General features: G+C 36.0%; 1 protein-coding gene across 2 annotated transcripts; it reads left to right on the plus strand.

Annotated features, from left to right (window-relative positions):
* The first annotated feature begins 405 nt into the window (after positions 1 to 405).
* On the plus strand, positions 406 to 25970 carry LOC110101666 (lon protease homolog 2, peroxisomal). Of its 2 annotated transcripts, XM_020829660.2 has the most exons (17): positions 406 to 602; positions 674 to 804; positions 895 to 1006; positions 2577 to 2746; positions 4190 to 4281; positions 12710 to 12889; positions 13091 to 13174; positions 14305 to 14432; positions 17354 to 17555; positions 17660 to 17866; positions 20522 to 20652; positions 21243 to 21456; positions 22546 to 22845; positions 23086 to 23280; positions 24102 to 24347; positions 24900 to 25001; positions 25588 to 25970. In XM_020829660.2, the coding sequence occupies exons 1-17, from the start codon at positions 496 to 498 to the stop codon at positions 25669 to 25671; spliced, it is 2685 nt and encodes an 894-aa protein (XP_020685319.1). In that variant the 5' UTR covers positions 406 to 495; the 3' UTR covers positions 25672 to 25970. The 2 variants fall into 2 exon arrangements, with proteins under 2 accessions (XP_020685319.1, XP_020685320.1); XM_020829661.2 differs by lacking the exons at positions 406 to 602; positions 2577 to 2746.
* The last annotated feature ends 76 nt before the right edge of the window (positions 25971 to 26046 follow it).

A 26046-nucleotide genomic window follows, 5' to 3' on the forward strand; every position in this document is an offset into this window, starting at 1 on the left:
ACAGCTTTTTAGTACAAAATTTTTTTGAATTTAAAATTTTTGTACTAAAAAGCCGTTTTAAAAAGCCATATGAAAGCTGCTCCAAACTAAGGCTGCGTTTAGGACGGCTTTTTTATTGCTTTATGAAACGGAGTTTTAGTACAAAATTTTAAAATTTTGTACTAAAACTCCGTTTCAGAAATCAATAAAAAAGTCGTCCCAAACGAAGCCTAAGAATTAAAAAAATTTATTTTCTCCTCAATAATTTTATGCCATCCCAAACAAATTCTAAAATTTAATATAGTAATTATGATATCATTTTCACTAAAAATTCAATCATAAAGAAGCATCGTGATGACGACGTCGTGACACGTCACCCACGCAGGAATGAGGCTCTCTCATCCATTATATCGATACGATGAAGCAAATTCGCTCACAACCTCTCCTTATCATCCCCTTCCATTAGAAACCCTCGAAACCCTAATCTCCTCATCTCTTCGCTTTGGAGTAGGGAGAATGGCTGAAACAGTGGAGCTTCCTAGCCGTCTGGCGATTCTTCCCTTCAGAAATAAGGTGCTTCTGCCTGGCGCCGTCATTCGCATCCGCTGCACATCTACGAGAAGGTAAGTTTTCGATCGGTTGTTATTCAGTTCGAGTGGGAATTGGAATCATCTACTGGAGATTTGGGGTGCAGTGTGAAGCTGGTGGAGCAGGAGCTGTGGCAGAGGGAGGATAAAGGGTTGATTGGAGTGCTGCCTGTGAGGGTCACGGAAGCTGCCGCGGCGGCGGCGGCGGCGGCTGCTGTTGGTAACTTGGTATCGCCGGGTGAGCTTTATTGTGTTTGATTATGTTTATGGTTTTCTGATTTGTGATTGTAGATGGAGGTCTATAAAATAATTTTTTTTTTCAATGAAGGATCGGGGAGTGATAATGGAGAACGGATTGTGAAGTCATCGGCTGATGTTTTGGGTGATTCTCAAAAGCAGGGTGCAAAGAACCAGGAGGAGCCTATCCGCTGGTATAACAGGTAACCTCTACTTTCCTTCTGTGGCTATTTTTCAGAATTTTCTGTTCGTGGTGCTGAAAATGGTTCTTTTTTAAGCTGAAAATGGTTCTTTTTTAAGCTGAAAATGGTTTCTTTGATAACCTTTTGATCCAAATTTTGTGTTCTTCCACAAAATTCATGGATTGGTTTTTCTTTGTGCTTATTTGTACCATAGTGTTCGAATGCCTTTAGTTAGTCTTTTGGGAAAGGGAAGTGGATAGAAGTTATGAGGAAAATAGTGATCTTTTTATCGTGATGTCACTATTGGCGTATGCTTTTTGCTGATGATATTCTTCTTGTTGATAAGACTAGAGAGGGAGTTGAAGGTAAACTTGAATTATGGAGGTCAAGCTTAGAGTCTAAAGGTTTTCGCTTGAGTAGATCTAAAACTGAAGATATTGAGTTTAATTTTAGTAGCAATAGACCTAGTGAGTTGATTGTGACTTTGGCCGATCAAGTCATTAATAAGAGTACATGTTTTAGATATCTTGGATCTATTGTTCAGAGTGATGGTGAAATAGATGGGGATATTATCAACATAATTCAAGTTGAATGGTTGAAGTGGAAGAATGCATCGGGCTTGTTGTGTGATAGAAAAGTCCCCCTCAAACTTAAGGGAAAATTCTATAAGATGGTGGTGAGACCTGCAATGCTTTATAGTGCCGAATGTTGGCCATTAAAAAAGAAGCATAATACTATGTTAAGTGTTGCAGAGATGAGGATGCTTAGGTGTATGAGTGGCTTTATCCTTAGAGATAGGATACGAAATGAGCATATACATGAAAAGGTTGGAGTAGCTCCAGTGGAAGATAAGATTAGAGAGAGTCGCCTTAGATGGTTTGGTCACATTAAATGGAGGCCTTTCGATGACCCGGTTAGGAATGTTGAGGTATTAGATTTGACTTATGTTAAGAAAGGTGGAGGTAGACCTAAAAAGACTTGGTTAAAAAATATCATAAATGATCTTTATTTATCAAATTTAAATGAGAATTTGATTTTTAACAGGACACAATGGAGAAAAAGGATTCATGTAGCCGACCCCACGTAGTGGGACAAAGGCTTGATGTTGTTGTTGTAGTGTTTCGATATGTGGCTGAGATATTTTTTTTCTATTTTTAGGAAGGCAAAAAACAAAATGTCTGGGAATGCTGGACATTAGTATATTGACTAGATACTATTAGTTTATTACTTCATCAATAAAACGAATAAAGTGCCACTTCTGTATGGTTTCAAGTTCACTTTATCTGTGCTTGACTTTTTTAGGTTGAAAAAGAGAACAAAAAAACAAGTGAACTAAATGTTTCTTTTGGTAGATTAGATGCAATGATTACCTTTTTGGCTAGAATTTGTATTTCTTAGGTGATTTGTAAATTTTAGGAAAGAATAAGATTGAAAGAAACCTAATTTAATAAGTTATCATGCAACATATGGAAGAGAAATCCAAGTAGCTTACCTAGCCCTCCATTTCTTCAGTAAATACATGATGTCACAATTTGTTTTGATCATTATAATGTTTGGAGATTTCCTATTAATTATTTTCCTTTCAATTCAGGGGTGTTGCTGCCAGAGCTCTAAGTCTATCTAGAGGAGTAGAGAAACCAAGCGGTAGAGTAACATATATTGTGATTCTCGAGGGATTGTGTCGATTTAGTGTTCAAGAGATTAGTGAAAGAGGAACATATTTTGTTGCAAGAATTTCCCGGCTAGATATGACAAAGGCTGGTAAGAATTTAATTGATTTTGTTTGGATGCATATCTATGGTCTTTGTGAACCTACTATTCCATATACAAGCCTACTTCATGTGCAGTTATAATTCATTCTTTTTTACTAGATAGTGTATTTCATGATTGGAGATTTTTTTTATAGCTTCAGCTTTAATGTATTTTTTAAGACAAAAAGTTTTTCGGATAATTTAAAAGAGATGGTAAATTTGGAAATTCTTGTATACTTAGAAATGAGACTAACTCATTTCAGTGATATGTTATGGTCAGCTATTAATGATATGCACACTTTTATGTGCTACTTTATTCCTCTAAACTTTCATTCCCGTCCAATCAAATTTAGTGCACCTCTTGGCATGATCCATAAATGATGTTTTGGCTAATAAAACAAGATTAATTTATATTAAATTAGAGAAAAGGGATATGATCTTTGTCAAGCCTTATATAACTTTCAACAAAATTTTTATTAGTAGAGTAGCTAACATGCAATTATATAACAATTTATTCATTCGTGGAAGGTTAAAGCACTCAACTAGAGCATATAAATTCAAGGAAATGACCTCAAGTGAGTCATCAGCACAAAAACCAAGTCCAACTATGCATATCATATCAAGTCTCAAATACAAGCAATTCATCTCAAAAGCTTAATGTCACTAGGTTAGACATTCTACAATAATAAGGCATATCCAACTACAAATTACAACGTGATTAAACATAGTCTAAAGTGTAATTTAATAAGTAAAATAAGGCATGGCATGTTTCTTTTACATCCATCACATGATTTACAATCATTTAGGAGATAAAAAAATCAATCATCCATCCATTCTTTCATTCCTTAACTGGTGTACTGGCGAACCAGAGTGGCTAACAAAGCATGGGATGGGGATGTTGGTCGTTGTAGAACTATACTCCCACATTCCATGCACACTCCCCACCACAAGAGTGGTGGTTGCACTTTCCAGATAGGAAACACTTTCCCACAATGAAACTATAGGGAATCGATATAATCATGTTTACTTTGCATGTCTCTTATTATCCAAATGAAGTCAAGTTAACTTCATCACTCAATGGACCCAAGCAAACTTTCTATCACAGCCACCAGGACTCAGGTGTATGATGCAGCCAATTAAACCACATCACCTCATCTATAAGCCAATAATAAAACCACAGCGTGTTAAGTATTTGATCATAATTTGAATTAAACGAAACTACTCTACAAAATAATTAAGCATAAAATATTATAATTTAGCCCAATACTAACCGCACATAATTTATATAATTAGCTTGTTAATTAACTTAGTTAATCTGTTAATGTTGCATGATTAAATTAATGAGTTATGGACCCTACAGTTTTTTTTTTTGTAACATGAATATGATTTTCTTGGTAGTCTTTTTGAAGGTCTTTTATAATTTTCACCAAACTGATATTTCCTACTGTTCTAGAGCTGGAGCTGGCTGAACAAGATCCAGACATAATATTACTATCTCGCCAATTTAAAGCAACTGCCATGGAGCTCATTTCAGTTCTTGAACAGGTGTATATTAAGATTTTCTGAATATTATAGTTTTCTTTTGTTTCTGATATTATATAATATATTTTACGAAAAGTTGATGGTGTGCTTGCAATGCTAGATCATTTACATGGATATTGTGCTATATCTATATCATCTTAGTTTTGCATATTACATAGATCTGTCTACTTTGGATGATAAATCATTAGACTTGGTTGCAAATTTATTTAGACCTATGATGCACAGACACGAACACGGCAACATGGATACGACACGGACACGGACACGGACACGGAACACGTCAGTTATTAAAAATATAGGACACAAACACGGATTGGACACGGTATTATAATTTTTATATTTAAAAAATAGTGTATAAAAATTAAATAAGTATAATTTTAAAAATAATTTGAAAATAATAAGTCATTTAACTAGAATTTGTGCTTAAAATGATTAATATTAGGATGTCGAGAGTCAGGCGTCAATGCCGTTTATCAGTCACCGAGAGAGGAGAAGAAAATACCTTCACTGCCAAAAAGAAATGAAAATGAGAATATTCGATGATTGGTATTAAGTACGGACGTTGATTTGGTATTGTGGATAGGAAATAAAAAATTTAGTTTAAATCCCTCCAAATACAAGAAACTATATTTAAAAAAATTTATAAAATATTTAAGATACGCGTGTTGAACACGCGTGTCCAATTTGTATTTAATATTTTTTAATCGGACACGTTTTCGGCGTGTCCGACACGTGTCGGAGGAGTGTCGGACGAGTGTCTTGTCGGATACGGTGTCGGACACTGCAAGCCTCTTTGAGGAGAAGTGTCAGGAGTGCATCATAGATTTAGACCTCTTTATTTGGATTGTAGCAGTAACCAGTGTTGTTAAAAAGCACACTTATGGAATGAAGCACTACGTCTTATATTTGCATTGCATTGATTGATCACAAAGTGGCATGCTGCTGCGAAGCATGATGGAATGCGCAATTGCAGCATTCTGCGATTTATTGAAACAAATCACATTTCACTTGAAGTTCAAATGCAACTTCCGTTTTCCTAACTTGTCAAATCGTGAACAAAAGGGTTTAGGGTCATAATCCATTTCACACTTTAACTTTTCATTTCAGCTATTGAGTTTGAAGCAATTATTTTTCTCAAGTTGTCACATAATTTTTCTCCTCTAAATGAATCCTCTTAGTTTTTTCCAGCTCTTGACCTTTCAATGAGATTTCTCATTCTTCTCTTCACACGATCATGTCAACCTACGAGCCATCTTCATCTTAAAAGATTTTCTAATCTTGATACCTTTCTATTACTGGTATTTTTAGGTAAAAGCTTTCATTTATCCATTGTTTATCTTCAATTCTTCCTCATTTGACTTCTAATGTTGAATTCCTTTGATTTTTATTTCCCAACTCATGTCACTTGATTTTGTATTCATAGTAAGCTTTACTCCCTTTGTTGTTTGGGTGTTTCTGACGCAGGAGCTGAAAACAACCCTCCAAATGTTCCAGCAGTTCGATCCAGCTCATCGTTGAACCCATAGTCAGCACCGCCTACTTCCTGTCCTGTCCTTTGGTTTGGTTCAGTAAAACCTGTAGCTGAACCAAAATCTGGGTAGTCGGTTTATTTCTCTTCTAGGTTTTAGTTGGTAGTTTCTATATAAGGGACAGACTCCTCTTTGTTTTGGTAGAGAAGAATTTTGAATTAACTTTATTTCAGCCAGAGCTGAACTTTCTGTATCTTGTGGTTTGCATCCAGGTGATGGTACTAGCAATAAAGATCTATTTCTTTGTTCTTCTTTTCTTCTATTCCTAGATTTTGTGATAGGAAACGCTTCTTAAAATAGAAGGAAACTTTGGCTGAAATTGAATTTCAGCAAGCCCAAAACAGTAAACAAGGAAGATCTAGGTCACGCAAGAGAAACTTTTTAATTGATGATAAGAAGAAGAAACAAATAATATATAATGGATCTTCAATTGGAGAGGAAGATCCGGCTCTCCCAAACACTAGTCACCCACTAGAGTCCCTTTCGCTCCTATGGAAAACTCAATTTAGCAAAAATGTAACATAACCTTAACTCTAGGGTGAACAATCTATTAAAAGCATACAAACTAAAGCAAAATTCCCTAACAGCCCCTTCAACTCGAATTTCCCTCCCAACCGCCCCTCCTATCTCTTCATTGTGGCATGGACCCCACCCCAAGGGGGGTAGACAGAGCATGGGATGGACCAGGCTTATGCCTAGTGTAAAATTTGGTCGGTCCCTCCTGGATCGGTCTAGCATTTTATTCTTTGTTTTTCTTACTACAGTGTCAATTGGTATCAGAGCACCAATTTTGGCATGCCACCGAGAAGGAAAAAATCCAAGTATTGTCCAAGAACACACCATTATAGAATTGCAGAGGGAAATTAGACAATTGTAAGAAATACTTGTTGTCGTGGAAGTTAGGCAACCCGTGGATCACCATAATGGAGGAGAAGAGTCTCATCTTGATGGGGTAGAGAAAACCCTTTCCACCAAGAATCCTCTAGCGAAGAAGATGTTACACCATTGTGATATTTCTCCTGTGAAGCTAGAAGATCGCCATCAGATTTTGGAATCAGGATTGATCTCCCAGACTTTGAAGGACTCCTAGATCCGGATGTACTCATCAATTGGTTATATACCATTGAACGAATTATTAAATATAAAGAAGTTCCGCAAGAATGCATTGTCAAACTTGTTGCCATCAAACTCAATGGTAACACATCTTTATGGTGAGAGAATTTGAAGCTTTCTCGGTAAAGAGATAGAAAAACCAAGATTGCAATGTGGGACAAGATGAAAAAAGAGCTGCAACGGAAATTTTTACCTGAACACTATTGCTAAGATAGGTTCCTCCGATTACATCATCTTCAACAATAAGAATTATCTGTGAAAGTTATGCAGCTGAATTCAAGCATTTGGGGTTAAATGTCAATTGGTAGAACATGAGGAAAATACTATTGCTTGTTTTCTTGGAGGCTTAAACCTGTCTATCTCTAATATGGTTCAATTACAACCTTATTGGACCCTTGCCAATGTGATCAATCTTTCTCTCAAGGTTGAAAAACAACAAAAACAAGGGAAAAAGAATTCTTGTTGCCGATAGTATGAGTGGAACTACCAACCAGCAGGGTCCTTCAGTGGACCGACAACCCAATGCCTCCCACATTGTTCCAATCACGGGAAGCCACTCACGGATTCGGCCAACACAAGGTGCAGTGCCAGCAACTGCATTTCCTGCAAGAAAATGTTTCAAATGCCACGGGTTTGGCTACATAGCATCCAATTGTCCTACACAACGATTTGTCACATTAATGGAGAAAATGCCACAAGAAGATAACTATTCAGAGGAAATTACAAATGGGATTCCTGAAACTGAACAGATTTTGCAAGCTGATGAAGGAGAACTAATTATAGCTAGATGTCCACTGAATACACGTTATGACCATGAACAAAAATGGTTGAGGCACAATATTTTTCGCACTAGGTGCATTGTGCAGGGCAAGGTGTGTAACCTTGTGATCAATGGAGGAAGTTGTGAGAATGTAGTTTCAACCTTAATGGTGGAGAAATTAAAATTTGCAACCAGTTCTCATCCTCAACCATATCTATTAGCTTGGCTTAAAAAAGGCAACAAATTATCAGTCAACAAACAATGTTTAGTTCAATTTTCTATTGGAAACAGTCTTCGAGAACAACTATTATGTGACGTAGTGCCAATGGATGCTTATCATATCATATTAGGGGTACCATGACAATTTGACTGGAGAACCATTCACGATGGTTATCAAAATACATATTCCTTTCACCAAGAAAGTCGAACCATTGTGTTAATTCCATTGAATGAAATGGGGTGTCCGAACCCTCCAAAATAGTGATCAAACAACCATCTCTTTTCTTGCAAGCTCTATGGTCAGCACAATAGGGCTTAGTTTTGGTCTTATTCGAAGAAATTACAAAGCAACTCCATCAACTTGTTTAAATAAAAAATCTACTACAAAAATTTAGTCAAGTTTTCTCTGATTCGCTTCCTAGAGGTCTGCCTCCTTGAGGGAAGTTCAACATGCTATCGACTTCATACTATGAGTTGTTATTCCCAACCGTCCCACATACCGAATGTCTCCTAAAGATTATGAGGATTTACAAAGGCAGGTAAAGAATTTAATAATTACAGGTTTTGTGAGACCAAGTTCTAGTCCATGTGTTGTCCCCGCCCTCCTTGTGCCAAAAAAAGATGGAACTTCACAAATGTGTATTGATAGCCGTGTCGTTAACAAAATTACTATCAAATATTGCTTTCCTATTCCTCGTGTGGCCATGAGACGAATGGAAAACGGCTTTCAAAACATGGGATGGATTATACGAATGAACAGTTATGCCTTTCAGCCTATCTAATGTGCCTGGTACTTTCATGCCTCATGAATCAAATTTTTCGTCCCTTTTTAAATAAATTTATTGTTGTTTATTTTGACACTCTGGTATATAGTCGTACCATAAAAGAATATTTACAACACATTCAACAAGTACTCGAGGTTCTTCTAGAACAATGATTGTTTTTCAATGCTTCCAAATGTGAATTTTTTATGCTGACAACTAGATAGAAAAATCAAAAGGGAGAACACAAGGACCTGGAGAACTTTTCTCTATTCAACTTAAAGTAGGCAAACATAAAAAATCAACTTAAAACAAACAAAAGTTAGACAAAAATGAAACTAAAATAAAAATAAAACAAACTACCCTCAGAACAACCAACTGGTGGTCACCTCACATGCAAAAAAATAGTATGTGAGATAATAAGTGTTTAAAGTCATGCAAACCAAAGGTCCATCACAGCAACTTTGGGCCAATGTCCACCACAAGACTCCTCCTGTAAATGCTATCAAACTAGCCAACAACACTTTCAAGAGCTTGAGAAGAAAGATACAAGTGGGGTGGGAACTTGTGGAGAGAAGTAGGTAATAAGCCCAAGACAAAATCAAAAAGATGAGAAGAGAAGTGGAAATAGCTCGCAAGCTTTCCAAGAAGAAAACCCTTAGGTTTAAGTAGCTTTCACTCACCAAAATTTGCTCTAAAATGTCACAAATCAGCCACTATATATAGGAGAGGAGAGGGAGCCAAACAGGCCAAACAACCGCCCAATGAAACCAATCAGCAAAGGGGAGGCAGAAGGCCAAAAGGCAGCCGAAGGGAGCATCACCGAAAGGCTAGCAGGACACAACCAACGAACAGCCAACACCAGGGAAAAAGGAACCGGGCTGGGGGAGAACCGAAAGGCCAAAACAGAGGGGGGAATGAACCCGGCCAGCAGTATAATGAGCTGAAAAAGGCAGCAGCTCACAATAATGAGCTGAAAAAGGAAGTAGAACACAGCAGCTCACCAACTAGGCAGCAAACCCCGAAACAACCAAGCCCAAACCAAGGAACCAAGTCAGCCCAAAAGCCGTGGCACCAAAGAAACTATCATACCCAAGGCAATGCAAGTCTAAAAGCACAACCTACACATGATCATAGGTTGCCTTCCATTATAGGGTAGAAAAAAAAAAACAAAAACACATAAAATTCAAATTACAATATATAAAAAAATGAAATTTGCATGCCTCAATTTTTGGTAACTACCATCAAATTTTTAGGATTTGTGGTGTCACCGAAAGGTCTACAAATAGAGCCTGACAAGGTGAGTGCTAGTAAAGAATGGTCGATGCCCTTATCCATGAATGATGTCAGGAGATTTCATAGATTGGCCTCCTTTTATCATCGTTTCATCAAGAGCTTTAGTACAATCACTGCACCATTAACAGAATTACTCAAGCAACCACAATTCACTTGGGCCTCGACGACACAAGCTAGTTTTGATAGATTGAAGTCACTTGTAACTTCAACACCTGTGTTGGCTCTTTCAAAATTTTCTCAGATATTTGAAGTGGAATGTGACACTTCCAACTTGGGCATTGGAGCAGTGTTAAGCCAAGGTGGGCATCTAGTGGCATATTTCAGTGAAAATTTAATGAATCTCGCCAAAGGTATTCTACTTTTGATAAAGAATTTTATGTCATTGTCCGAACTTTCCAATATTGGAGCCATTAATTGTTAGCACAAGAGTTTGTTTTATTTTTCGATTACCAAGCTCTCAAGCATCTTCACAATCAAAGCAAATTAAAAGGAAAGCATGCCAAGTGGGTAGAGTATCTATCATCTTTTCATTATTATTTGAGGTATAAATCTAGAACTGCAAACCAGGTAGCCAATGCCCTCAGTTGAGGGTTCAATTTATTGAACACTCTCCAAGTAAAAACAATGGGGTTTGAAGTCGTCCAGGAATTGTATGAAAATGACCCAACTTACACATGATATGGAAAAGTCCAACAACACCCTTACAAACTTTTTCATATCCAACAAGGCTAAATGTTCTTAGGCAACCGATTGTGCATTCCCTAATGCTTGTTTCTAAATGTTATTATTGTTGAAAACCATGATGGAGGCTTATCCAGGCATTTCTGACATGATAAAACATTGACCATTATTCAAGAGAATTTCTATTGGCCACTTCTTCTTAGAGATGTTGATAGATACATTAAGAGGTGTAGAATTTGTAAAATTGCGAAAACAACCCATCATAATATTGGATTATACTTACCTTTGCCAGTACCCGATTCACCTTAGGTAGATGTTAGCTTGGATTTTGTTTTTGGCCTCCCTCTCACACAAAGGAAAAAAGATTCAGTCATGGTTGTAGTTGATCATGTTTTAAAAATGGCTCATTTTGTTCCTTGTCGAAGGACATTAGATGTATAACATATTGCTAGACTCTACTTCCATGAAATTGTACGCCTACATGGTATTCCAAAAACAATCACTCTTGATAGAGATGTTAAATTCCTTAGTCATTTTTGGAGTACTATGTTAACCAAACTGGGAACTAAACTCCAATTTAGTTCTGTGGCACACCTGCAAACAGATGGACAAACTAAAACTGTCAGTAGGAGTTTGGGAAACCTTTTGAGATGCTTTATTGGAAAGAACATCTGTCAATGGGATGAAATTTTGGGTCAGGTGGAGTTTACTTACAATCGGTCAAGGAACCAATCTATAGGCCGCAGTCTTTTTGAAATTGTATATAGACAAAATTCAATTGGGCCACTAGAGTTAGTACCACTTGTTGCCACAACAGCCCAACACCCTGATGCTGAAACTCGAACTCAGGAAATTCATAAACTTCACTAACAAGTACAACAACAAATTCATAAACAGAATGCTAAGTATCAAAAACAGTCTAACAAGTCGAAGAGGAAACAAAACTTTAAAGGAGTTCTAGCTTGGATAAGCAAGGAAAGATTTCCAACCAGAGGACATAGCAAACTCAAACCCAAAGCAGATGGCATCCTTAAACGCATTAATGACAATGCTTTCCAAATAGAGCTTCCTGGAATTCTACAAGTCTCCCCTACTTTCAATGTTTCAGATTTATCTCATTATTATGAAGATGCAATTTCCTCCACTGTTGAAGAAAGTTCTTCTCAAGCCCGGGAGAGTGATGCAGGAGCTGAAAACAGCCCTCCAAATGTTCTAGCAGGTCGGTCCAGCTCACAGCTGAACCCATAGTAAGCACCAATTCCTTCCTGTCCTCTGGTTCGGTTCAGTAAAACCTGTAGCTGAACCAAAATATGGGTAGTAGGTTTATTTCTCTTCTAGGTTCTAGTCGGTAGTCTCTATATAAGGGGACAGACTCCTCTTTGTTTTGGTAGAGAAGAATTTTGAATAAACTTTATTTCATCCAGAGCTGAACTTTCTGTATCCTGTGATTTGCATCCAGGTGGTGGTACTATCAATGAAGATCTTTTTTTTTTCTTCTTCTTTTCTTCTATTCTTAGATTTTGTTCTCTACTTTTCCTTCTACATTGTCAGTTTCTCTATTGGTTCTTCATATCTTTTGTCTTATGCGATAATGTCATATTTATGGCTTGCTCTTCAGATGTGCTTTAAAATTGCCAGAAAATTTCAAGTGTTGTTTTTTTTTTTTTTTTTTCTTAGTCTAATTATTGAGTATTTATGTTGTTGTTTATGTTGGGTAATTCATTATTATATCCTTCTTAATATTTGATGAAAATTCTATTGATCATTTCGTTAAGATAATTGAATTATATAATACTAGTAAGTGCTTCAATTAATCGAAGCACATTTTTGGTTTGTGCTTCACTTTCAAAGCAAGAAAAATCATCTTGCACGTCACATTGCGTTTCTCATTTTCAACCTTGGCTTTGATAGATTCTTAGGTGGTAACAAAGCATTTTTTATTCATTTATTACAACTCTATGTTTGTACTTAAGTTAATTTCTCTATGTATTTTCTTTCAGTTTTTTCCTTTTTGATGCTTAGTCATCAACATATTTGCTGTGGCTTATTTTCTTTCTAATTTTTTGTTGCAGAAGCAAAAAATTGCAGGCAGAACAAAAGTTCTTCTTGATACAGTACCTGTGCATAGACTGGCAGATATTTTTGTAGCTAGCTTTGAAATAGGATTTGAAGAGCAGCTCTCTATGCTGGATTCTGTTGACCTAAAAGTCAGACTTTCTAAGGCAACTGAACTAGTTGACCGTCATTTGCAGGTGATTATTGCTTAATTTGGTTTTCAAATATCTATCAACTTTTCTATGTATTTATGTTTAGTTTATGCCATACTACTTGGTAATTGAATGCCATATGCGTGAAGTTAGTAATGAGATAATATATGATAGATGCATTGTCACTTGATTTTTTGTATTTGTTCTTTCGTAAGCATTGATTAATTTTCTTACTCTGCTGAGCAGTCTATTCGGGTGGCAGAGAAAATAACGCAAAAAGTGGAGGGGCAGCTATCAAAGTCTCAGAAAGAATTTCTTTTGCGTCAACAGGTTTGTATCCTTTTTTTTAGCACACCATGTCTAAATCTTTTTCTAGGTCAGGTTGAAGAGCACCTTTTAAACATAAAGATTCGTGACACAATATATAGTTTCATATCCATTTTTTTTCTCCATTTAAGTGTTTCCTTATTTATTACTATCATTCTATATTGTAGTGTTATTGAAGCAAGTTAGATGCTTAGATAGTAAATGTGAGGAGAGGCCATAACACCTTATATCTCCCAAGTTGGCACCTCCGTTACTAAGTTATGCTCAGGAGAGTGTCTTTCCTTGATGCCCCTAATTAGGCGTCCGCCTTGCCTTAAATTGCCAATTAGCCAAATGCCTTGCCTTAATTGAAAAGATAGGTGTTATCTTCTTAAACTAAAAAGTCGAGTTAGTTTTTCATGATGGTAATTTGATGTGCGATAATGTTGAAGAACTATCAAGACTTGAAGAAATGAAGTTAAATTAAATGCATGTACATGTTCTTTAAGTCATATAACATTAAATCTTAAGGATGAAGAAGTTGATTATAGGGGGGAGGATGAGATGGAGGGCTACAAACTAATGATGGAATTAAGATTATGTTAGTTTTGAAGATGGAAAATATAGCAGGGAAGATAAGCTATAAATAGTAAAGTAGCTTATCATACTTGTTTAAGATTATTTATTTACTAATAATTTTGGACTTTGAATACAATTTAACTAGAAAGTTTATAATATTTCCTACTTATCTTGATGATTTTCACTTCATACTATTAGTATGAAAAAATATTCATCGTACTTGAGCAAGTCAGATTTTTGGCAGTCATATTGCTTTGAGACTGCCTAATGCTCTACCATACCTCTCATTACAAAAGGGAGAAGAATGAACAGAAGAAAATAAATGAAACTGCTCTGTTTTTCTGCTGAATATGATAAAGCATTTTTGTTTCAGGTTAATGAAAAAGGCAGTGATGGGCATGTTTTGATGCTCAATAAAGCAATACATTACATTGCACCCGCTTCTATGCCTTGGCTTGAATTTTGAACCATTTAAGTTAGAAGTTTGATTGCAAAAGAATTTTTTTTTCTTACATTTGTTATTTTATATTATGGTTTCTATTCTTCTATAGGCTTACAGTGTATCACATTTTCAGATGAGGGCCATCAAAGAAGAACTTGGTGACAATGATGATGATGAGGATGACATTGCAGCTCTTGAAAGAAAGATGCAAAGTGCGGGCATGCCTCCTAGTATATGGAAGCATGCCCAGAGGGAACTACGGTTAGTGTTCTATATGTAGAACAACAATAATAAATTGTGCGTCTTTTGGCTTAACAGTTTGATTCTTATCTATATGCTCTTTAATTTTTAAAATAAAGTGATGAACCAAACAACTGTTTCTAATATTTTCTAACCAAGTCTTTGTAGGTCTACCTCTGTATTTCTTAACATAAGCCAAATGTAATACATCTACTCTCCTAACCAGATAATTGGAAGGCTGCCGTTTTAATAACCTTTTAGTAAACAATAAAAATCTTGATGTGCCAAAATTCTTACAAAGTGATGAACCAAACAACTGTTTCTTCCAATATCAATTTGCCTCCATCCACCTCCAAAACCATTATATTAAGTTCCATCCTTTCAAACAACCAAGAAAAAAAGGATGGGTCGATTATAAACAAGGGATTATGGGGATTCCGGGATTGCTTTGGCAGCCAAGACGTTAATTGGGCTACACTAGATTTGGTCCTAGAGAAACTTTTTCTCTATTCTCAAAACTTGAATACTACTTAAAAGTCAACCATCCAAGAGCGGCCATGATGAAGGAAGTGACTCACTAAATAGCAAACTTGACATCTAATTTTTCCAATGAAGAAATTATGAATTAAATGAGGGAGAAATTATCAAGCCATTAGCTGCTAAGTGAATCTCCAAACAACAACTACAACTGACCAATATATCACTTAATTTTACTTCCCACCTGTCCGATCTCCCTTAGTTCATTATTTAGCCAGAGCTTCATATGTGACAATATATATGGTTTCTGTTTGGAGGGGTTTTATAAAGCTTAAGGGAGTGATTCTTCTTGTTTGGGCGATTGATTCCCCAAATGTCATGAATGAATTACTTCTTAGTTAGGATTCTCACACTAGTCTTATGTTCTCATATATTTTTTGTGATGATTCACTAGTCCACATGACAAACTTGAGGATGATTTTTTTTTTATATTGGCGAGCAACTGAGCATGATTATGATGCAAATACCATTTTTTTTTACTCGTCTCCACCCACCTCATCTACCATTATATTAAGATGAAATGGTTTATCTTTGAAGGCTATAGTTTATAAACACGAGATTATTGGAATACTTAATACTTTTGGCCAGCAAGAAATCAATTGAATTTTACGCCCATTTCAATTGGTAAAGAAGAAATGGATTATGGCTGCAAAGCCCCGTTAATTTTAACTCGTATAAAAAGTGCGTTGTTCTCTGGACTTGCACAGCTTTACCCTTCTTTTTTGTGTGTGTGTAGGATCTTCATGTAGCTAGCATATAAATCTCAATCTTTATTATGGTGAATTTCCTACCATGTAACAGCAAGCATAATGTATGGGAGTGACCTTCCACTTCCTATTATATCACCAATCGCTAACTCATCTCCAATGTCAAGCAAGTGAAATCTCTATAACATTGGAGCTAGCTACTTGAATTATAATCATCTAAGGCATCAATCTATAAATTAGGTAATTCTTGGTCCAACTACTGCTCTGCCTTGGTCCAATTAGCGAAGTCATATTTAAGAACCATCTGTAAAAATTGCCATTGTCATATTGAAAAATCCTAAAGGACCTTCATCTCCTTCACAAGACAAGTCAATGGGTACCCTCACAATGTGATCCCACTAGGTCTCACCCTTCTTAAGCTCAACTACATATGATAGAGCACTAATCGAGAGTTCTAGATCACTGGCACCTCACTTGCAAGACGTGGATCCAATATCTCCAACATTCCCAACAAATGATGATCATAATTATATAAATAATTCAACCCCTGTCACTTGCAACATCCCTAGCCACAGTAAATCCATCTGCAACTTACATCAATGCAATCTAATTTTGATTTTATTTCTTCTTTTCTCTCTTTATTTTTGTCCCTTTTTTTGTTTTTTTCTCATTTTAGAGAGAAAGTCTTACAGAGAGAAAGAGATTGAGAAAAATAGAGAAAGAAAGTGAAATAGAAATAGAAATAGAAATAGAAATAGAGATAGAAGAAGAGAGGGAGAGATAGAGAGAAAGGAGAAATAGAGAGGGAGAAAGAGAGAGAGAGAGAGAGAGAGAGAGAGAGAGAGAGAGAGGGAGAAAGAGAGATGGAGAGAGAGAGGGGGGGGGATAGAAGCAAAGGGTGAAAAAGAGATAAAAAGGGAGAGGGTCGGCTAGGCTACAATGTTGACGACAACAACAAGGGTGAAGGCAGGCTACGGTGGTGAGTTCCTGCACAATGGTTGGGGTAGAGCAAGTGGGGTCAAGTTGGGGCTCAAGTTATGCAATCAGAGAGATAGAGAGATAGAGAGAGAGAAGCATGCAAGAGTTCGAGAGAGCAGGAGAGTTGATTAGCTGTTGACGACTAGGGATGATGGGGGCGGCAACGGGTTTTCATCAACTTGGAGAGAAGAAGATGAGAGCGAGAGGAGAGAATGGGTGATGGAGATCAAGAGAGATGTGAATGAGGGGAGGCCGGCTTGGTTCTCACTTTGAGAGGGTGGTGGTCTTAACATGCTTGTGGGATGGGGGGAGAAGCGCTCAGATCTGATTTTTTTTTTCATTTGGTCAACATGGATGGTGCCAATAGCTTATAAATATGGGCTTATCGGAGTTTCTTGAGAAGCCAAGAAATCAATTGAGTTCTACATTTTTTTAGGTTTGTCGAGAGTTTTTACTTATTCAGGACCTCATAAAGGTTATTTAATAAGAAGAATATTGTTCTGCTTCAATTCATTTCCAAATATACTAACAAGCAGGTCCTACATTTTTTACTCTGAGAGAAAGCACATTGAAGTCATATTTGCTTGATTAACTAAAGTGAGCTGATGTATAATTGAAAGCTTAAACTATTGGAAATTTCCTTAACTCGGAACATTATGAATCTGAAGCTGCTTCCTATAGAAGGTTCTTACTTATAATTTTATTTATTTTATTTTTTAGACGTTTGAAGAAAATGCAACCTCAGCAGCCTGGTTACAGTAGTTCCCGTGTGTACCTGGAGCTTCTTGCTGATCTACCATGGGAGAAAGTGACAGAAGAACGGGAGATCGATCTTAAAGCTGCCAAGGAACAGCTTGATTGTGATCATTATGGTTTGGCCAAAGTTAAACAGCGCATTATTGAGTATTTGGCTGTTCGGAAGGTTAGGTTTAACATTTGTGGTTTCAGCCTCAACTACTGAAGTGCTATTTAAGGGTTGTTTTGCTAGTTAATTGACACTTCCTAAATGGATCAACTAAATTGCAGCTCAAACCAGATGCTAGAGGACCAGTGCTTTGTTTCGTAGGGCCACCTGGTGTTGGGAAGACGTCATTGGCATCATCAATTGCAGCTGCATTAAATAGAAAATTTATAAGGATATCTCTTGGTGGTGTAAAGGATGAAGCAGATATTAGAGGACATCGTAGAACTTACATTGGAAGCATGCCGGGGCGTCTTATTGAAGGATTGAAGGTGAGCAACATAGCAAGGCCACTATTTGATGCTTTTAATATCATTTTGTTGTGAAAACAAACTATAGTTTGACTTTTCTTTGTCTAACATTGTAAAGTTTTTAAAGGGACCCGGATTATCGTAGAACTTATCTGAATTTTATGGTTGGTTGTTGATGCTTAGTGCCTGAAATATCCTCCTAGTTTGACTTTGTGGTTGTGATTACTAATTCAGGGTAGTCTTTTAGATTCATCTCTTTGTTAATGTAATGATTACTAGTTTTGGGAATTAGTATATCTCATTTGCGTATTGCTTGCATAATTTCTATTTAAAAATGCCTAGTGAGAGGGATTATTAACATTATAAGGCTCTTTAATCTTGAGCCAGTTTGTTTTGCTTGTCGTTTTTTCTTTGTGGTGGTATATTAATTTTGTAGATGTTCAAGATAAAACTGACCTATGGACATTTCATTTTTAGTATGACATATTAATATTGTTTTCCTTTGCTATTTAGGTAAATTTTCAGTGTGAAGTTTTTTTTTTTTTTTTTAAGGGAAAGAACTTGAGAACAAATACAATTTGTTTATTATATCTCAAGAGGATCTTTACTTTGTATGTCTTAAAACTGATCATAGTCCTGCCAATCTCTTGTTATAGGAAGCATTTTCCCCTATCAAAATTTCAGTTTAGTTAAAACTGTAAACTGCCTTGTGTTTTTTATCTTTCCAAATATCCTCTCTGAGGGGAAAGAAAATGTATACCCAGTATTGCAATCTTGTTTTTTTCAACCTATTAGTGTGTTAAATAAGGGATTCTTTTTGTGCATCCTCGTATTAAGCGAACAGGAAGTCAATTGTCGGCTGTTCTTTTGTTTAATGGTTAGAAACATCCTTGTTGCAATCGTGAAGAAGGTATAACCCTTCTTAAAACTGTTTTATAGTCTTTTGCTTTTACACGTTTGTTTTCTTTGGTCTAGACCAATGCATGTGTTCTGACATGCTTGATAGCTTGTTAGTTGTAAAGGTTATAAAAGGCCCCTTTGTTGACGCCTTCATATGGTATTCAATATTTTATGTTGGTCTTCAAATTGTTCTTGCATCGATTGTCAGAGCTAGTATGTATAGGCAATACGCTGAAAAAAGGCTTTTCTACTTGGAAAGTTGAATTAGGTGCAAAAATTAAAGGGCTTCGCATTGGTTAGGAAGCATTACAACTGTACTGGAGTTTTTAAACATGCAAAAAGTGATAGAAAAAGCAGTAAGCCTATGATGCTCTTAAAACCAGAATGTAATTAATCCTCTTTTTGATCTTTCGTTGAGTGCTTGTATTAAAAGATTCATTTCATAATTGTTCGACAAGTTTTATACTGGTTGTCGACTACCTATAGTAAGCTTCCATTTTTTTCATCCAGGACTTGGGACCTTGCAACAATAGTGTTTTTAAGTATTTTATGCCTCTCTCATAATGTTGGCATCAAAAGAGAAGCATAAAATTAAGTGTTGCAAAGATGAGGATGCTCAGGTGGATGAGTGGCTTTTCTCTTAGAGACAATGTGAAATGAGTATATACTTGAAAGGTTGGAGTTGCTCCATTGGCAAATAAGATTAGAGTCGCCTTAGATGGTTTGGTCTCATAAAACGTCAACCTTCTGATGACCTGATTAGGAGAGTAGATGTATTAGATTTAGCCTATGTTAAAAAAGGTAGAGGTAGACTTAAAAGACCTGGTTAGAAAGCATTATAAATGTTTTTTTTTTTATTATTATATTTAAATGAGAATTTTACTCTTGATATGACACAATGAATTCATGTAGTTGACCCCACGTAGTGGGGTAAAGGCTTGATATTGTTGTTGTTGAGTCCTTGTAAAATCCTATGCATATTTAGGACTTAACAAGAGTCCTTGAAAATCCCATTAAAGAATTGCATTTGTATATTATCGATGCAGAACAATCTTTTATACCTTCTAATTGGATGCAAAACAGCCCTAATCACTAGCAACCCCAGTAGGCTTTGATGTAGTTGCATGGATGCATAGATTTACGTGCATTGGATTTTGATCTTCCTAATGGGCAAAACAAGCACCCAAGTATTTAAAATGAAATAGGCAATCTATGTATTTGTATGTAATACAACCATCTCATTAAAAATTAATTGAGAATAAAAGTTGATAGTTTTGTTGTGCTCTTCAATATTTGAATGATATTGTTGTGAATAGAAGCATTTGGTGTTATATTTGTAAATATGCAAGATTTATACATTACTCTTAAAATTGCCCCATAATGTGCAAGCAGCCAACCAAAGTGTTCTTCTAAGTTATTAAATCATTAAAAAAAAAATTAGACAGTTTTGTCTAATTTTCAACATCTTTTATTTTTTATATATTTATTTATTTATTTTTAATCCTATAAAATTTCTTTGGTAAACCATTTTCCTAGAATCTGATTTTCAATCAATCCATGAAAACATTGTTAAATATCCACAGCATTCAGGATTAGCTACATGAGATTAGCTCGAGTTTGATCAAACTTCTTTTTTAGTTGCTTGTTAAAATAAGGATAACAAAAGGAATGAAGTGACTATTAAACTGTTCTCTGCTTTCAGAATTACCTTTGCAACAAGCTCCTGCTTTTAATGATTACCATATATAATCCATGGGGTTATTGATTTAACTGCAGAGAGTGGGTGTCAACAACCCTGTGATGTTGCTCGATGAAATTGATAAGACAGGATCTGATGTCCGTGGAGATCCAGCATCCGCACTGCTTGAGGTTCTAGACCCTGAGCAGAACGGAACATTCAATGATCAGTATCCTTTCACATTTTTAATCTAGGAAACTTTTTTTCTTAATTCATGGTTACCGTTTCATCATAAAAAATAGGAATATTAGTTAGGTTGACTCTAAATAAGTTGTCGGGAGAAGGGAAAATTATTAGGTCTGGACACCGGACCTAAATATAGGTCCGGACACCGGACCTACATATAGATCCGGACATCCAATTAAAATTTGACACGTGGGCAGCGCTTTTGTTGCGTTTTTTACTGCGCTTTACCTGCACTTTACATGCGCTTTACCTGCGCTTTTGGTACGCTTGGCTTAAAATTCTGCATACACATTTAATTTATAAAGTAAAAAAAAAATTAATTGAATATCCACATGTACACTCCATGTGTCAATATTTTATTGGATTCTGGACGTATCTCTATATCCGGTGTCCGGACCTAATAATTTTCCCTTGATAAGTAGCATATCTGCATACCCTAGCTCATAGTCATCATAGTGTATCTAATGTACAGTTTAGTGGAAAGTTGCTGAATAACAGGTTGGAATTTACCTGTTAATCTAAGTTCGCATCAAGGTTATTTGCCAATTGACTTCCTTAATCCATTACTACCAGCTATCTGAATGTTCCATTCGACTTGTCAAAGGTTATTTTTATTGCTACAGCAAATAGGATTCAACCAATACCTCCGCCACTTCTAGACCGAATGGAAGTCATTGAGCTTCCTGGATATACACCTGAAGAAAAGTTGAGAATAGCAACAAAGCATTTAATTCCAAGAGTTATTGATCAGCATGGGCTAAGTCCTGATTTCCTTCAAATTCCAGAGGTAATTTTTCTCTTTTGCTGTAATTGCTAAATCATTAAAAAGTTGCTTGAATTAGAGTTGAACACCTTACGTTGCACTCAATAGGAATGTATGAAGAATGATTCATAAAATTGAAACAAATTGCCAAGCACTCAATAGGAATGTATGAAAGAATGATTCATAAAGTTGAACCAAATTGCCAAGAGAAGCCTAAATCATCATCATTAGCCTTCTCCTATTGTTTGTGGTTGGCTTTATGAATGCTATTTTTCATTCATTCTTGTTGAGTGGTGTCGGAGGTGTTTGGAAATCATTTTGAGCAACTATTCATTCTACATAAGTCTACCCCTTACCCATCCTAATTCTATGACACTAATTTAATCTACTCATTTTCTAAGTTTAGTTGTATGTGTCTAAATCGCTAAGTCTTTTTTCAGATATATTTTCTTTTATTGTTGTTACTTCACTGTTTCTCTAATATAATCAGTTGCTTAACATATCGTTCCTGGTTTTAGCATGCACTGGTTGCGTAGGCCAAAAAATTGAAATAATTTTGGTAACCCTCATTTATATGGCTTCTGCAACGCATATCTTGTTATCCTCTGATTTCATTCTTCTTAGTGGTTAGACCACCTTGTACTCCTGCATCAAGGAAATATTGTCATTTCCATACAAGACTTGAGGGATCTTATTTGAAAGTTTTCTTATATAGCATCACTATAGACTTCTGATTGTTCTTACTTCCACCTTGTACTCCATCAAGAAAATAATGTCATTCTCGTACAAGACATGAGGGGTATTATTCGAAAGTTTTCTTAAATAGCATCCCTGTAGATTTCTGATCATTGTTGTCCCAAACGTGAATAATTTACACCAACAGACTGCTTACTTAGGCTTCGTTTGCGACGGCTTTTTTATTACTTGTTGAAGCAGCTTTCAACTAAAAAGCTACTTTAAGAAGCAGCAAAAAAGTCGTCGCAAATGAAACCTTAGTATGTTACATTCATTGGCGTCCATAAAAGAATTCATATTGATTCATTCTGCATCGAACCTAAATATCATTAAAGCTTATCATTTAATCTTTAATTTGTGTCTTGTCGTGGTTTTCAGGACACTGTGAAACTTGTAATTCAAAGATATACCAGAGAAGCTGGTGTTCGGAATCTCGAGAGGAGTTTAGCTTCCTTGGCTCGAGCAGCTGCTGTGAAGATGGCTGAACAAGAATGCATAGTTCAAGCTGGCAAAAATGGGCATCAGCCTACAACTTCCTTGTTAGACACAAGGCTTGCTGATTCAGCGGAAGTTGAAATGGAAGTGATTCCTATGGATTCTAGCCATGATGAGATCAATGCTTTTACAAGTACATCGGCACTAATCGTTGATGAGTCTGTACTGGAGAAAGTGCTAGGGGTAATACTTTGCTGATTAATTTTGATCGAAATCTTTATTTTTAAAGCCTGTTCCTTTGAGCTTATTTTGGCTTCGTTTGGCACGGCTTTCTTACTGCTTCGTAAAACGGCTTTCTAGTACAAAAATTTTAATTTTTTTACTAGAAAGCCTCTTTAATAAGCACGAAGAAAGCCGTCGCACACGAAGCCTAAATCTAATTAATGAAAGTAGTTTTACATATATTGAGTTTGCAATTTGTAGCCTCCTAGGTTCGATGATAGAGAAGCTGCAGAACGGGTATCAAACCCAGGGGTTTCAGTGGGACTGGTTTGGACTTCATTTGGTGGAGAGGTTCAATTTGTTGAGGCCACAACCATGGCTGGGAAAGGAGATTTACATCTCACCGGACAGCTTGGTGATGTCATCAAAGAATCAGCACAAATAGCCCTCACATGGGTAATTTTCCATTATTCAATAGACACCATTCATTTAGAAATTTACGTCCATATATCCAACTTCTTCTCCAATCTTATTTAGGCTTTGTTTGGGGTAGTTTTTTTCTGCTGCTTAAAGCAGCTTTTTAATTAAATTTTTTTTACTAAAAAACTGCTTTAAAAAGCAAAAAAAAAATCCAGCCCAAATGAAGCCTTAAAAATTTCACCATATTTACCTTAGCTTCATAAGATTTTTATACAATAGTTTTGACACTTTTCCATAAGCATTTATCTGGTGGATCGAAAGCTTGATGCATGCTCATATCTCATTTATGTGTGTTGAATTCTTAGAACTTTGGCTTCATTTGATTTCGTGGAAATTGTGTTGATTAGGTTCCTAAAGTTTAACTTACTTTATAAAGGCATGTTTGAGTTAGACTTCCCCAATATGTGCAGAAATTAGTAGATATAGATAGTAGATGGTGGGACTATATAAACATGTATTGCATGTGAGTGTGAGTACACAGCTATGTACTTTTGACATCCGCACCCCACTCTAAGGGTTCGTTTGGGACAGCTTTTTTAATGCTTTTTAAAACAATGTTTTAGTTAAAAAAAATTTTGAATTAGAATTTTTTGTACTAAAAAGCCGTTTTAGAAAGCAATGAGAAAATTGTCTCAAACGAAGCTTAAATATGTTATTCATACCTAATAATTTCTCTCTCTGAGGGTTTGAATTTACCAGGCATTAATATCCAAAATCATGAGCTTGCAATTTTTTTAGGATATTGAGCTTGCATGTTTCATTTTCAGCTTTTTAACATCTCTTCATGAAAATTTCAGGTGAGAGCAAGAGCTGCAGATCTTAAACTATCACCTGCTGCTGAAATTAATTTTCTGGAAAATCGGGATATACATATACACTTCCCTGCTGGCGCTGTACCAAAGGATGGACCATCAGCTGGAGTGACTCTAGTTACATCACTAGTATCACTCTTCAGTCAAAGGAAAGTTAGGGCAGATACAGCTATGACAGGGGAGATGACTCTAAGGGGCCTAGTATTACCAGTTGGTGGAATCAAGGATAAGGTATGGTTTTTGTAGCCTGTCTTGCCTGATAATGAATATAAGGGTGGCTAATTTGAGGCAGTTTTAACCTATTTTACAACAATCAGTCCTGTTTGATTATAGTTTTCTTGCTATTTTTCAAAATTTTATATGATAGGAAATATTTTTTTTAATCAAATTTATTAAAGTGTTCAGTTATGAAAAAGCTACTGTCTTACTTTTTAAAAGGAAAAAAAATTATAATATCATAATAGTTTTCAAAATTTTGTTTTCTTCTCAACGAGAGATTATTCTGTGTGGACATTGGACACAGCTTATCATCCAGAGCTGAATCAGGTGCAGCCATGTCATCCAGTATCGAGCAGTACCAAGCTGCGGTACCGAGTAGAGGGTGACGTTGCACATTTTCATTAAGCTCTGGACGGCGTTCGACATCTGCACCTAATAATTTCCCTCGCTCAACAGTTCTACAACAGCTTCTACATACTATTGCAGCTGCTCCAAATGAACCATAAGTTTTACACCACATGGTAATAGTTGAAGCTAATCAATTTATGGTTATTTTTCAATCAGGTTTTAGCCGCCCATCGTTATGGGATTAAGAGAGTAATTTTGCCGGATAGAAACATGAAGGATTTGGTTGAAGTTCCATCAGTTGTGCTTGCTGATATTGAGGTACTTATTCAATCTAATATGTTCAAGAAATATTTTTATTTATCATAGTTTTTTGCTTTGGTAAAAAGAATTCTCATTCTTAATAAGAAAAACCAGAAAAGAGCCGCCTCATTGATCGTATGCATCCAAATTCACTCTTGAAATTGAATTGTTGAAAACCTTAATAGTTGTTGCATCTATCGTTCTCATCCAACGTTTTTTATACAAATTTCATACCAAATATGATTAACCCATTCATTATGAATGGTTCAAAAATCTCAACCCAGATAATATTTAAGTCAAGTTGGCTTTAAACACAACTCATCTTAGTATGTTGATTGAGAGCTTAGGCTACCAACTAAGAGATTTTGGATTCGAGTCTTGTATATGCGATGTGTGTGTTAGTCTGCCTTAATTGACCTAAATGTCCCAAAAAAAATTGACTTTAAACTAACTTGAAATGGATATGATTATTCGATTTAGATGCAATAACTTGAAAATTTATAATTTACCGTGTTATAACACATGAAGCCGAATCAAATCTTCGACGGTTTGACTTGAACCTATAATTTTCATATATTTTGATCAAGATGTCTATATTTTGCAGATTAAGTTTGCAAAGAGAATGGAAGATGTCCTAGAATATGCCTTTGAAGGTGGATGCCCTTGGAGACAATATGCCAAGCTATGACTGAACCTAATAGCCCTCCCTCCCCTCTTTGACCTGATGGCCTCCCTCCTGACCACCTGAGTACAATCTCCCTTAGCACCATCAGGCAGCTCATATATGTAATCAACTACAGGCTCCATAGCAATTTTCCATCACTGGCTGAGCAATCAGCAGATCATATATTTATGATGTGGAAGCAGAGTCTTTGCATTCATCAGAAGGTTTATTTGATTTGATTCAGAACTGTATAGTAAGCTTCTAAACCCCCTCTGATCCAAAATAGTGATGAAATGTTATAATGCTAAGGGCGTTTTGATATATATATATATGTTTTTTTTTTTTATATAATATATGTTAAATATGATAGGCTTATGTACATTGGATTGTATGAGAAAT

Source organism: Dendrobium catenatum, unplaced genomic scaffold, assembly GCF_001605985.2.
Source record: "Dendrobium catenatum unplaced genomic scaffold, ASM160598v2 fragScaff_scaffold_772, whole genome shotgun sequence".
Lineage (NCBI taxonomy): Eukaryota > Viridiplantae > Streptophyta > Magnoliopsida > Asparagales > Orchidaceae > Dendrobium > Dendrobium catenatum.

Excerpts from the sequence above, each read along its gene's own strand:
- LOC110101666 (XM_020829660.2), top strand. The coding sequence starts at position 496 with ATGGCTGAAACAGTGGAGCTTCCTAGCCGTCTGGCGATTCTTCCCTTC. Across the intron at positions 4,282-12,709 it reads TCATTTCAGTTCTTGAACAG|AAGCAAAAAATTGCAGGCAG; the intron begins GTGTATATTAAG and ends TTTTTGTTGCAG. Across the intron at positions 12,890-13,090 it reads TAGTTGACCGTCATTTGCAG|TCTATTCGGGTGGCAGAGAA; the intron begins GTGATTATTGCT and ends TCTGCTGAGCAG.